The sequence below is a fragment of the Homalodisca vitripennis genome, chromosome 6 (genome assembly GCF_021130785.1).
Source record: "Homalodisca vitripennis isolate AUS2020 chromosome 6, UT_GWSS_2.1, whole genome shotgun sequence".
In the NCBI taxonomy this organism is placed as follows: Eukaryota; Metazoa; Arthropoda; class Insecta; order Hemiptera; family Cicadellidae; genus Homalodisca; species Homalodisca vitripennis.
Window position 1 is genome coordinate 33,630,163 of NC_060212.1, and position 13,109 is coordinate 33,643,271.

Below are 13,109 nucleotides of genomic sequence, written 5' to 3' on the forward strand. Positions count from 1 at the left end.
TCTAACATACTAAAACGAAACATGTAAATAACTGCTTAAATATGTTTCGCAGCATATTTAGTGTTATCTGCATGTATATAACTCAGGTTGAAAGAATACTTTTTCAATTATAGTAAACTAAACTGCAGGAAATAATAAGTGCAAGGAAAATATTTTATTATTCAAAACTTCGCATGGTAGGAAAAAGAGCTCAATTGATTGTAATTGCTTGCAGTAAATTGATAAAACGTGTGACTTGATCTGAGGTCACAAGTGAGACTGAGAGCTAACACAAGAAACTTCAGGGATGTAGGTTCCGTTATTCGTTAAGTAAGCTTCCTGAAAATCAACATTAAAAAACATTGTGGGTTGGTTATCGGTGCGAGGTATCAAGTTTAACCTATACCAGCCCAGTCTGAGCTTACCTTACCAGCAGTCTCAGCCCATCCAAACTGAAATTGAGAAAGATATCTTCTTTTTGTGCTAGGAATCGCAGTTTTATCAAGTACTTAATTATTGTTTTTTTTAATTCATCGAATACTGTGTAGTTATATTCAGATGCTGCCTCATTAACTGAATCTATTAACCCTTAACCCTTTACAAAAGTTGAACATGTAAAAAAGCTAGACAAAGCTTCTGAAAATGTTTGTGAACTCTGCATGGCTCGGAATTTACCTTGGCAAAACTCAAGTTTTCCCAACAGATTTATATAGACATCGAAACTGTAATCTTAACATAGCCTTACACAACCTACCTGAGGTACAAGATTAGATCCATACATAGGAATCTCCTACCGATCTTGTGAAAGATAGAGATATAGATAATTTAATTGTAAATATTTGGGAAAAAGTGCTGACTAGCTGTAAACTCGAAAGCTATACCTCCCACTTAAACTTAACGCTGGACTGAAAAAGACCACGCTTAGGAAGAATTCGTGACCTAAAGGAACACCTATTTTTCCCCCCTACAAATATCAAAAGCTTTTAATTTTTTAATACGTGTGACGTAAATGCTGTACCCCATGTTCACGAATAAAGCTTATTGATTTCTTCTTTATTTCTCTGGGTTAGTGTAAATTTTTAAATTTGTTTCTTGACTCAATGTTACGAGGACTAGTGTGATATGTACTGGTCGGTACGTTAGTTGCATTATACCGCTATCGTTACACTTTGATCACATATATAAGGCAATACGTTTATTGCAAGTCATGTACTGGTTGTCCAAACGTACTGTATGATACATAAACAACAAAAAATACCTTAGCGCCTTCTATAATTATCACACAGATAATGTGACCTACAAAACATAACAATCACAATAAGTGGTTGAGCAGTCCTTGTTGTGGGATTACTTTTACTGCAATGCATTTGTCTTTCAATACTATGTTTTTAATTGAAAACTTTTCAAAACTAATGACATGTTTATTGATTCGTCAGGAATAGAACCCACGACCTCTTGTTTTCGAGAATTACATACTTACACCTAGGCTTTTGTAAATCTAAATACGTTAAATTCTTTCATTTTGTATCATACATAGTTGTAATCTTATAAATTGATGTTATTTGTTTGTTTATACTTTTTGTATGTCATAATTTTTAATATATAATTTATTACGAATTTACTTAAAACCTGTTTGGTACAACTTATTTTCCCCATATGTTAGCATTGTCTTAATTGTCTATTAAGTCACAGAGATTGTACAATATGGCATTGGAAATCAGTGCGTTGTGATTGCACTTCGCATGAACAAATCGCAGTTTGTAGAGCAAGAGCCGTGATTAAACACTAACTACCAATTTGGAGATCTACGAAACTGTCAAGTGGGAGGTTATCGTGTTCAGTTTGATAGTTTTGGAACAAAGTAACTTAATTTTTGTTTCTAATTTTTACATATTTTATATGAAGTAGATAAAGAGAAATTAAACTTAAGAGCTCTTGACTTTTAAGATAAATACCAATGTTTTCTAGACATTAAAAAGTGTATACGAAATGAAACTGTACACGTTAAATATGTAAGAATGAGGACGTGTTTTAGACTTTCATTAGTGTGACTGACTATTTTAATAATATTATGATTTTACTTTGCAGAAAATAATAGTAGCCTAGTTACTTTAGTAAACAGTAGGCTATATTGCCCTAGCTAAATTTAGTTGACTGTTTCAAAAGTTTTTACAAGATGGATGGGGATCAGTCAGGTGATGTTGAAAATGAGAGCCTGAGAGAACAAGATAATTCTGGCCCAATGAGATTCCTAGCATTGTTTCTGATGTGCCTTCTAGGATTTGGTGAGTTTACATTTTAAATATAGGTTATGCTAAAAGTATATTATGCTTAGCTTTCACAGCTTGTAGCAATCTCAACATGCAGCCTACAAGGTGGTGGGAGAAGTGGTTACTAAAACCCTCAAATTCTAATGGTCTATTAAATTTTTCGCTTACACACCGTTTTCAACTGAAGTAAATAAGGATTCTGACACCTACACCTTCTTTGTTGCATGGTTCTCAGCCTTTTTAGTATTTGGAAATACTAAAACAAGACTGGATCTCGTTTACAAGTCAAGTGACCATAGTAACATGTAGAACTAGGGCAATCATATGTCATCATTCCATAGTCCATAGTCGCTAATGACTGTGTTATAATTGTCCTAATTGAATCCAATTTAATACTTGATATACATGATACTGAACTTAGCCTTAGTAATTTCAAGACTAATCGTTGCATCTGGTCTGCATGCATTATAATAAGCAGCCACCACAACATTTGAATCATCAATATTCACAGTTATTGGATCATCGATATTAATTAGTATTGAATCCTTGATATTTATGATTATCTAAAACTACTGAAACCAAAATATGTTACGGGTATTTCAAATTACAGTATAGTTTGGCTGTTTTAATATCTTAGAAAGTAATAATTTCATGATAAATAAAACATTGTCTAAGTAATGTATATTTTTTAAATGTAAAACAAACAAAACATTGTAACATTTAGTTACTTTTTACTATGTTGGTTGATAAACATGACCTGACACATAACACATGTACATTGCCGTTGTACTGGTGGCCATTATTTAAATACCATGCTCAAGATGTTACTTTGTTTGAGTTGATTTGAAAAAATAATGTTGAACTGAAATACATTATAAGCTTTTAAGATTGTATTATAGTGAAGCTATATAGGTATTTAAGATTATAGAAAATATTAATACTTTAGTTAGACCTATATTTTTATAACCATGCAAAACAAACCTTTCTACAAAATTATAAGTAATCTGTAATGGTATTTCAGAATGTACTGAAGATATCAAAACTATATTCATTTATTAGAAAGCCCTAGGCGAGTAGGTTCCATTCCAATAAAAATAGTACATGATTGTTATTATATTCATTTTAAAAACTAAATTTATAGTGTTAGAGTCTTCCCAGGTGCGTATTTTGTTACTTTCTTTTTTTACTTTTCCTGCAACAAAATACTACTTGATTTCCACATTTCATTCTAATTTTCATCTTCTTACTAAAAACTTGTGCACTTTGGATTTACAACAGCAAGAGCGTTATTTTAAGTAGCCATTTATAACATTATTCGATGTTTAAAAACATACTTTGGCCCAAAAAGCATCATGTTCATGGCCATTGTTCTTGCCGATGTCATTACTCACTATGAAAATTATTTTACTTTGTTTGAATTAAATTAATAAATTTAAACAATTTTGTTATTCTATAAAATAAAAACAGCTGTAAATTATTTATTATGAATATCTCAAGGGCAGATGTTTTTATATTAGATATTTTAGATATTGCTAACCGATAGTTGATTTGATTGTGTTGATGGCCGCTTATTATTATAAGCAACAAACAACACTGATACCTCTCAACTGGGACATGTTTGGTGCTCCTGGTTTGTGCATGCGTATCTTTAAAGTGGCCATGCTCACTTATGCATTGATGGATTTCATTGAAAAAATTACCATTGAACTGTCATAAAAGTTTCAAAATAGTTGGTATCTTGTAAAATTTGTATAACCTATTTAAAACAGCTGATGTCTGTCAAAAAGATAAAATCTTTGTTGCTCCCAGCTTGTGCAAGCATACCTATAAAGTGATCATGCTCGCTTACCCTATGCGTTGACACATTTCTTTGAAAAAGGTATCGTTGGAGTTGGTATAAAAATGACACAATATGTGGTATCCTATAAATTTTTATAATTATACTGGTTTTTTTTTTATTTGACTTAAAAAAATTTTAATCAGACTCCATTTTGAAATGGGTAAAAGGATTTTGTTAATATTTTATTTTCTGAGAAATTGTGTTTTAAGATTAACATAATTCTCAAATTTCATAACGTGATCTGAACTGGTTCAAAAAATATAATTCTTTTGTAAAAACCACATACAGACAGACGGAAAACTAAAGTTTTCAGGACATAATATCTTCATATAAACTTTTTTGCTCATTTTCATGTGCAGAACAAAATTCCAAAGTATTGGAAAACTTTTATTGAACACTGTATAAATTTAGGAAATGCTGATCAGATATAACTTGGTGATATTTTATTGTTCTACTTGTGCACTTTGTGTCAATAGTTTAGTTTTCTGTAAGGAAAATAGGTTGTTAGTTTAGAAGGTTATTTTTTCATTTCCCTATGTTTTCCCCACACCAAAATGAACCATTCTCACCGGATTTTTACTGTCTAAAACACAATTTGTGATGTAATATTGTTATTCTATTCATTTGGGTAATTTTAGTATGACGATCTGGTAGTCCTTAGAAGGTAAAGATTATGAAAATTAACTGTCAGAGAGCCATCGGTGGCATTGTCAACAAGCTCAGTGGCTACATGTTATCAATGGCGAACAGGATACAGTCAAAATATGATATCAGTGTTTGCAGATGATATCAAATTATATGAAACCTCTCCTGCTTTTGGTAATATTGTTTTTGAATGCTTTCTCATCAATATTGGTTATTGGTGTGACACTAAAAGTGCTATGGAGCTAAGTAATATGTAGAATTGAAAGTAAGGCATCTTACATTGATGACCTTTACAATGCATCAGTGTATCCTTTCAGAAGAGATCTTGGAATGATACATTTCTACTATGATTCACACAGAACCAACAGCTTCTTTTTGTTCAAATAGCCGAAATTTAAAATCTTGGATTAGAATCTAAATAAGTGGCACCATCATTTGAATATATGAAATTCAAATCTTGTAGCCATCGATAATATTTAATATAATACCAGTAATCGATAACAAGAAGACAGCTAAAATTTTCCATGATTTATATTTTTTGTACAAAATCTGATTCCAAGGTCAACATATTCTAGACGACTTAAGAGCTGGATGTACTGGCAGCCATATTGATGTAGCCCCCATAAAAACAATGTTAAACCTGATGCTCTTTTACAGCCAAGTAGTTAGAATAATGGAATGTGTTTCATTCTTAAGATATAATTAATACGCATCTATACATATTTTAATAGCGTTTTCAATATTTGTAAAGTTAAAAAAAAATCCCAAACTGTATTCTATTTCATTGTTAAAATATTCCAAATGAGTTTTATTATATTATTTTGTTGAAGTATACAAAAAAAACTTTGGAAAAAGGTTGTTGGATGCATATTATTTATATCTATAAAATGATACATCTTCCATAAGAGTTTAAAAGTGCAATATTCATCTTATGAGGAAAAAATCTTAAGGTTGTTTCTGTTAAACAGTAATTGGCAACTATGCAGATTTGATTGTTAAATACTAAGCTTTATAATTTTATAGGCAATGTAAAATTTATCTATAAAACAACCAAAAAATTAATAGTGTAAGTAGAACAAGTAATTTATTAAAAACATTTGTGGAGTCTTAACAGGTTCTCTCTCTCTCTCTCCCCCTCTCTCTCCACCCCCTCACTCCCCCTCTCTGTCACTCTTTCCCCCCCACACATGTAAATATATATTTAGGTCTCCTAATATAAAACATGTTTTTGACTTTATTCAAACTTGAATTCAATTGTTAATTAAATGGTGTGTAAAAAATATAGATAGCCATTATTCTTTCCCAAACATTACAACTTCAAATAGACACATTTTTTACATCACTGTTAAATTTAAATGATCTTAAATTTAATAATCGATTTACCTTTTGTAATCATTCTAAGCAATAAAAAAATATATATACACATACTCTTGGCCAAAACCTTTTTACCACTTAAAAGGTATTTATCACTCCAAATGCATTCCCTAATTATATATACACATAAAAATATAAATGAACTCTATTTAATTGGAGTAAGTTGAGTGCCACCTAATATTGAAGAGATAAGATGTGTATTGTGTGTGTTTTGGCCAGGAGTATATATATATATATATATATATATATATATATATATATATAAATGTATGTGACATTTTCAAAACCTTCTCTTGCAAGATTTTTTTCACAAAACAAAATTAGAAAATGTTTAAAAAAACACTAGCGTATAAAAGTACGCTTTAAGGCAAGCACGCTGTTTATAATTTTTGAATTTCGTAGTCTAAACCATGTTGAAGATGGAGCTTGTATTGGCTAATGTTAACTTAATAACATTTAAACACATATTTAATAAACCAATATTTAAAACTTTTATTTTTGTGAGGCCTTTTGATAGCAAGGCTCAAGTAATATCTTACTTTTGTGATGTGTCTGACGAAGATAGCCACGCTATCAAAAGGCCTTACAAAAATAAAGTTTTAAATATTGGTTTATGTGTTTGAATGTAATTAGTATAAACCACTCTACAATTATGTTATTAGTTTAATGCCAAAGAGAAATAAAATTAATTAGTATTTGTGCATAAATAATTAGCTGTATTTAATATTTTATCCCATGTTGACAAAAATATTCTTGAACAATAGTCATATATACATGTATAGGATAAGCATATAAATTAAGAAGGTTAAATTAGGAGTAGCAATTGTTAAAATAATTATCAAAACTACAAATTATTTAATCAGGATGGATGACAAACTTTAGCATGCAGCGTAAAATATATTTTGCTTGAATATCTTACATTTGTTTGTGTCTTTACTTAGAAACCTTTTAATTTTCAGGCTCTTATTTTTGCTATGACAATCCGGGGGCAATCCAAGAGAATTTTACGGAAGACATGGGTCTCTCCACGGCTGAATTCACACTTTTATATGCTGTTTACGCATGGCCTAATGTTTTACTGTGTTTTATCGGTGGATTTTTAATAGATAGGTGAGTAACTTAAGTATCAAAGTATGAAATAGGCTAAAATATTTACTTTGCATTCTATATATGACATGATTTTTTAAAATTTTTGTATGTGTAACCATGCCCTGAAATGGCAGACTATTTTAGGAAAGGGTTTTAATTTTTTGATTATTTCTAATGTAATTGTGTTAAGAAAAACATTGCAACTTTTTTACATTTTGTGAGTTTAAATAAATAAAATACTGTTGCTTTTATCATTACATTAGAGAAAATCTGTCATTCTCATAACTTTAAGTTTTTGTACAGAGAGACGGAATTTTTAAATTAATGTAACTTTTCAATATGCTGTCTTTTAGGACTTTGGTGAGAAAACGATTTTTGAAATTTTATATATTTTACTGTGACTTAGGAAAACATGCAAATAACACACTCAGCAGATTTTAAAATTATACCTATTCCCCCAAAGTTTGGCTCTCATTGTAACAACTTTTACTCCTATTATTTAATTTGATTTGTTTACTTTCTCAGAGGATCCCCATAAGAGAAACAGTTTGTTTGTCCTCGGAGCTCCACCTATTTTTATTTTTCAGCCACAATGGACTTTTACATTAATCTTCTTGCCATAATTTATCGAGAAATATACAGCCAACTATGCTCAAACTCATCAATCTTTGGTGCTATAATTTCTTTTGTTTCTCTAGCCACATCAGAAAATGCTAATACATTGAAAAAATATAATTGCACTTACTAATTTTTAATGAAAATGATATAGTATTGATATAATTAAGTACAGTAACTATTTGTGAGATTTTCTCAACAACTTTGCTTTCACTGAATCTTGTTTTTAGGGTATTTGGTATTCAGTTTGGAACAATTCTGTACGCTTTCATTGTGGTAATTGGTCAGCTGATTTTTGCTGCTGGCGCATATTCCGACTCCTTCGGTCTCATGCTTGTGGGCCGATTTGTCTTTGGGTAAGTACACACTTCTGTTTTAAAAGTTTCTCAGTTTTCTAATATTGAATGCACAATCATTATACAGGCAAAGTCTGTCAAGAGACAGTACACTGGGATTTGTTACAACTCTATCAATGGCAGTGGAATTAATATATGACTCGGCAAATTGGTTTCATCACTGTTAAACTTGTTATTTGTTTATGTAACAACTTATGTATGTGGCAAAATAGAGGCATGCATTGTAGGGTTGAAATATTTCTGCAGAAATCTTGGTTTTTTTTTCGAATGCATGAGTATTTTGTTTTAATCAGTTGGAGTTGACTTTCCTATTTGTGTCATTTTGCTGCGTTAAATATTATTCATAAAAGCAAGTAGAAAACGGAGGTGGAAGAATTCCACCAGCTGACATTGATAAATCATGCTTATCAAACCTTAATGGTGTTATTATTAACAAACATGGGTATTTGTTGTAGTGACTTGGTGAATTCACTAAAAAAATCTCATATCCATACAATACAATTACTCTCATCGAATCATAATATGTTTATTTCATTATCATAGAAATAATTATATTTATATGAAAAGCGTCATCAAAATGTGTATAATATTCCAAGAAAGTGTGGTTTTTTCCTCATTTAAAGAAAGCGCAACTAAAATCGAGTTACGTTTCTTGTCTTATGTCATGAACAATGTTTTCATATTATACATAATCTTGTATGAGAAATTGTTTTTAATTGTATTTTAATTGTTTGTTTGAAATTGTGTTGGATGAGAATTAATGAAGCCACTAACTCAGGATGTTGAAATAACCATGTCTGTATGTTTATCAGCACGATATCTTGAGAGCCGTTTGAAAACTGTTCAAATTTAGTGTGCACATAAAGAATGTACTCTACATAATAAGTTAGTCAGTTTCTAGTATTTTTCTCCCTGGGAAACCTTGATGAGGGATCAGCAGTAAAAATAATGAAAGCATAGATCAAGTTTAAAGGTGTTCTATTTACACTTTATTTTACTTAACTTCGATAGCATTAGTAAATAAATTTAAAATTTCTTTATCAATTTTGAGACAGCTTACCATCTGTTTTAAGATTATATCAGAACACTTGAGACACATGGCAAAATATGTTTATCAGAATATCACTGTCTGGAAATAGCATCAAATGTAGTCATTTATATACCCCATAAAATAGGTTTGTTATTGTTATTTTTAAAAATTTGTTAAAGGAGAATCTAATCTCCTTTTAAACCTTATTTTTATGGGCCATTGGCCTGTGCGAAGATCTTATCAAACAGCATATGTGGGAGAGTCGATACAGTACAAGGTTGATGGTACTGATAAAAAGTGTGTCTAACTCAGACATACCACTCGGGCATCGGCACCAAAATTTGTAGTAAGTCGGACTCATTGAAAGTGTACATGTAAGCATAGCTCAATAATATTCATAAATAATTTTTAGTGTATTGATAATTTATGAAAAAGTTATGTAAGAAATATTGGACAAAATTTGGATGATCCTAACAATGACAGTAACTTTCGAGTAATTGAGAAAAGTATGAATGTAAATGTATACCCCTCTCCCCCCCCCCCAAAATAGAAAGCAAATTTTCTTTGTTTAATCAAAACAGGAATTAAAGTTAAATTTGATTTTAGCCTGCCCGTATAGCAGGTGGACTTCAGTAATTATCCCTGATCTGTAAAGGAATATGTTAATCTCAATATTCTGTGTCATAATATGCCAAATAGATAAATTTATACAACTATGCACATTTTGTCCTCAATTGAGGATGGCACTCAAGCCATTGGTGCTAATGTAGTCCAAGTTATGGTCTTCAGTATGGGATAAATCAGGTGTGGTGTAGCAATACAGGTTCAGTTGCAGAGGTGGTAATTTCTGTCAGTGTTGCTGACTCGGGGAACTCTTGAGGTTATATATTCTATCCAGGTACATGATGACACCCTGATGAAAACTCCAGTTTTACAATTCTTTTAGCAAGATGTATGTTGATATCTCTGCTTGGAGTTTATGAGCTTCCAAGGTTATCGAGGGAGATGGCGAGGGTTCAAGAAATGCAGAATTTTTGCAGTTGTTTATATAGTTGTATTACACTTAAAAACAACAAAAAACACTCACTTCACCCTCAAGCACTCACTTCTTTTTAGTTGTTCCTAATTTTTTTTGTATCTATGGCATTTTTTTAACAGAATCCAGAATATAAACCTGATAATTTAACACATTTTACAAAATAGGAGATTTATTGCCTTCCAACGATTACTGGTCTATTACGGAATACACCATATTTTATTTTACTTTTCATGTTGCAACATAAGATGAGGCTTATATGATGACGCTATATTTCCTGACATAAACAGACTTTACAATCCAACATTGGTATACGAATTTACAAACAGGTGATGTAGATTTGTTATTTTAGATATCCAAGTGAAGTTAATGCTCCTGTGATCTATCAGAATATTGTAAGATAGTCACTCAGTACAGTACAGACGGTGAAATAGTTACTTGGGAAAGCTCCAACCGAGAATAATAGTGGGAATTCCACAATGTCAGTAGATGTACCACATAGAATGGGAAAGAGTTAAGGATTTAAATCGGTAGACATTTTATTGGTCAATCGTAAGCAAAACCTATTACTCGAGAAGTGATAGAATTTGTGATCTTGATCTTGTAAAGAGCGGTGCATGAAGAGTCATCAGTTTGCTCCTGTGTATTTCATGGAAATGAAATATTACCATCACCAACATACAGATACCTCACAATCCTCCAATACCGGTCCAAGTAGACCCCTTAACACCACATGGTGTAACTCTTTAGCAAACACTATACTTTTCAACTTACCAGTATGGGATGGATCCATTTTCAATCCTGTTTCAATTCATTTTCTGTTATTTTCTAAGCAGAATTAATATGTCAACATACATTGAAACAGCCTTATCCAAAGATTAATTATTATAAAATGATACAAAATAGAATTCATCAATTACTTAGATCAATTTTTTACACTGTTGGAAGTGTAGAATATATAATGTAATATAAATAATGTGATATTAGTCACTGACTTCAGTTTTCAAAATAGACCTTTATTGTTTATATTCAAACCATACATTGCATGCTCCACTGACACGGTTGGTTGAATAGATAAATATTTGAGTTCAAAGATCAACAATATCAGTTTTGATATTATTCCGTAATGGAGTTGTACAGATCTTGTTTGTTTTGATTTGTCAATTATGTAAAGAGTCAAACAATATTTAAGTTTTTATTTTGATGGATTAAAATAGTTTTAATGATACAATTGTAGCTTTTTATTTCACTAGGCTAAATTATTAATTATAAAATGTATTTCTCTTTTTCATCTATTTTCGGATGGGTCTAAAAACCTTTAATAATTTGCTTTATCTGTATTGTTTGTAAGTTAATCAGTCCAGAAGGTACATTTCCACTGTAAATAATAAATAGGCAGCTTTGTAGTCATCAATTGTTTTAACAGTTTAGTGTTAATAATGAATTTTTTATGTGCTTTATCACATTTGCACCTTCTTCTCCTTCAATCTATCGTATAACAAAATGAATTTTGTCTTAGTTAAATGGAAATAGCCTATAAGCTCATGTATGCTTTAATATAAGGATTGTTGTCAGTGTCATATTTTTCGCTACGATTCAGGACACTGGTATAATTAACCTAGCTTAGTCTATTTAATCCTGCTCTATTTATTCATTAAGTTATTCGATTGATCACTAAAAGAATTCCATTATTTAAAGGAAATCACTATACTATACAACACAAGAAAATCACTAAATTGTTCAACACAAAAAAAAATCACTGAAGAAATACAATGGTTATAGATGTACATTAATGAACAGAGCTGGTAATTTGCAACTTTCTGACTACTGTTATGTTGAAGGCATTATATTGGTAGAATTTAAACTTATGTGGTATAATCCAAACATAGTACTGTTTTTTTTCTCATTAACTTCTATATTATGTCTTTTATTGATCTTTATTGCTATTATGGTCATCAACAATAAGGTTAATTAAAGAAAGAAAGCAATTTCTCCAAGAAAAAGATTAAATATTTTTTTCTTCAAAATTCCTTTAGAAGTTAAAAGAAATGTGAGATTTATCATTAATCTATATCATCCTACTAATGAAATTGAGTTAATGACTTCTATTCTGTAGATAAACAAAGGGGCTTGGACACGAAACAATAAATAGAATTATGGAACAAATTTTTAAAATGTGTCGATAAGCATACAAGAATTTAAAAATATATTCTCATTCATTTTCTGATCCAATATATTTATATTGTGTTGGTTTTTGCCATAAAGTAGTGCAGGTAATTTCCTTCTTTTTGTCCCAAATTCAGTGCATCCCTTGTTTGTGCCAAAATTCAAGATTCTTTATTTGTCTTTAAACATATATAAATGCAATTGACATTGTCAGAAAATTCATAATATAAGTATAACTAGCCAATACCAAATTCCTCAATTTCGTATTTAAAAAATTGTTCCAATTAGCCTGTAACAAAATAAATAAATTATTAAAAACTAATGTACAGCTACAATAAATAAGTAAGTTCAGGACATAACAGCAACAAATAAAATATATAAGAAGTAATAACAAAGAATAAAACAAATAACAACTTGATAAATTTGTAACAGTGGTCTCAAAATTGACATAGAACAAAATGCTCATCAAAAGGCTTTCTCCAATGAAAAATAATAAATCAATTTTAACAGAAACAACAAATATAAATATGTATATGTATACATACATACATACACACGTACAGAGTCATAATTTGTATTTCTTTGAAAAGGGGCTTGCAAGAAGTTCTGTCTGGTAAACCGTTAATAATTCTTAACGCCTTTTTGCCATACAAAAGCTTTTTGAACAGTGCTACTATTTCCCCATAAAAAAATTCCATACACCAAAAGT

General features: G+C 30.4%; 1 protein-coding gene across 1 annotated transcript in view; it reads left to right on the plus strand.

Moving 5' to 3' along the window:
* The first annotated feature begins 1,690 nt into the window (after nucleotides 1–1,690).
* The window catches only part of LOC124364244 (major facilitator superfamily domain-containing protein 1-like), a 55,419-nt gene continuing 44,000 nt past the window's right edge, over nucleotides 1,691–13,109 (plus strand). The window contains exons 1-3 of the mRNA XM_046819569.1: nucleotides 1,691–2,264; nucleotides 7,068–7,218; nucleotides 8,043–8,168. Coding sequence (XP_046675525.1) covers nucleotides 2,156–2,264; nucleotides 7,068–7,218; nucleotides 8,043–8,168 — 386 coding nt within the window. The 5' untranslated portion in view covers nucleotides 1,691–2,155. The remainder of the gene's footprint in view (nucleotides 2,265–7,067; nucleotides 7,219–8,042; nucleotides 8,169–13,109) is intronic.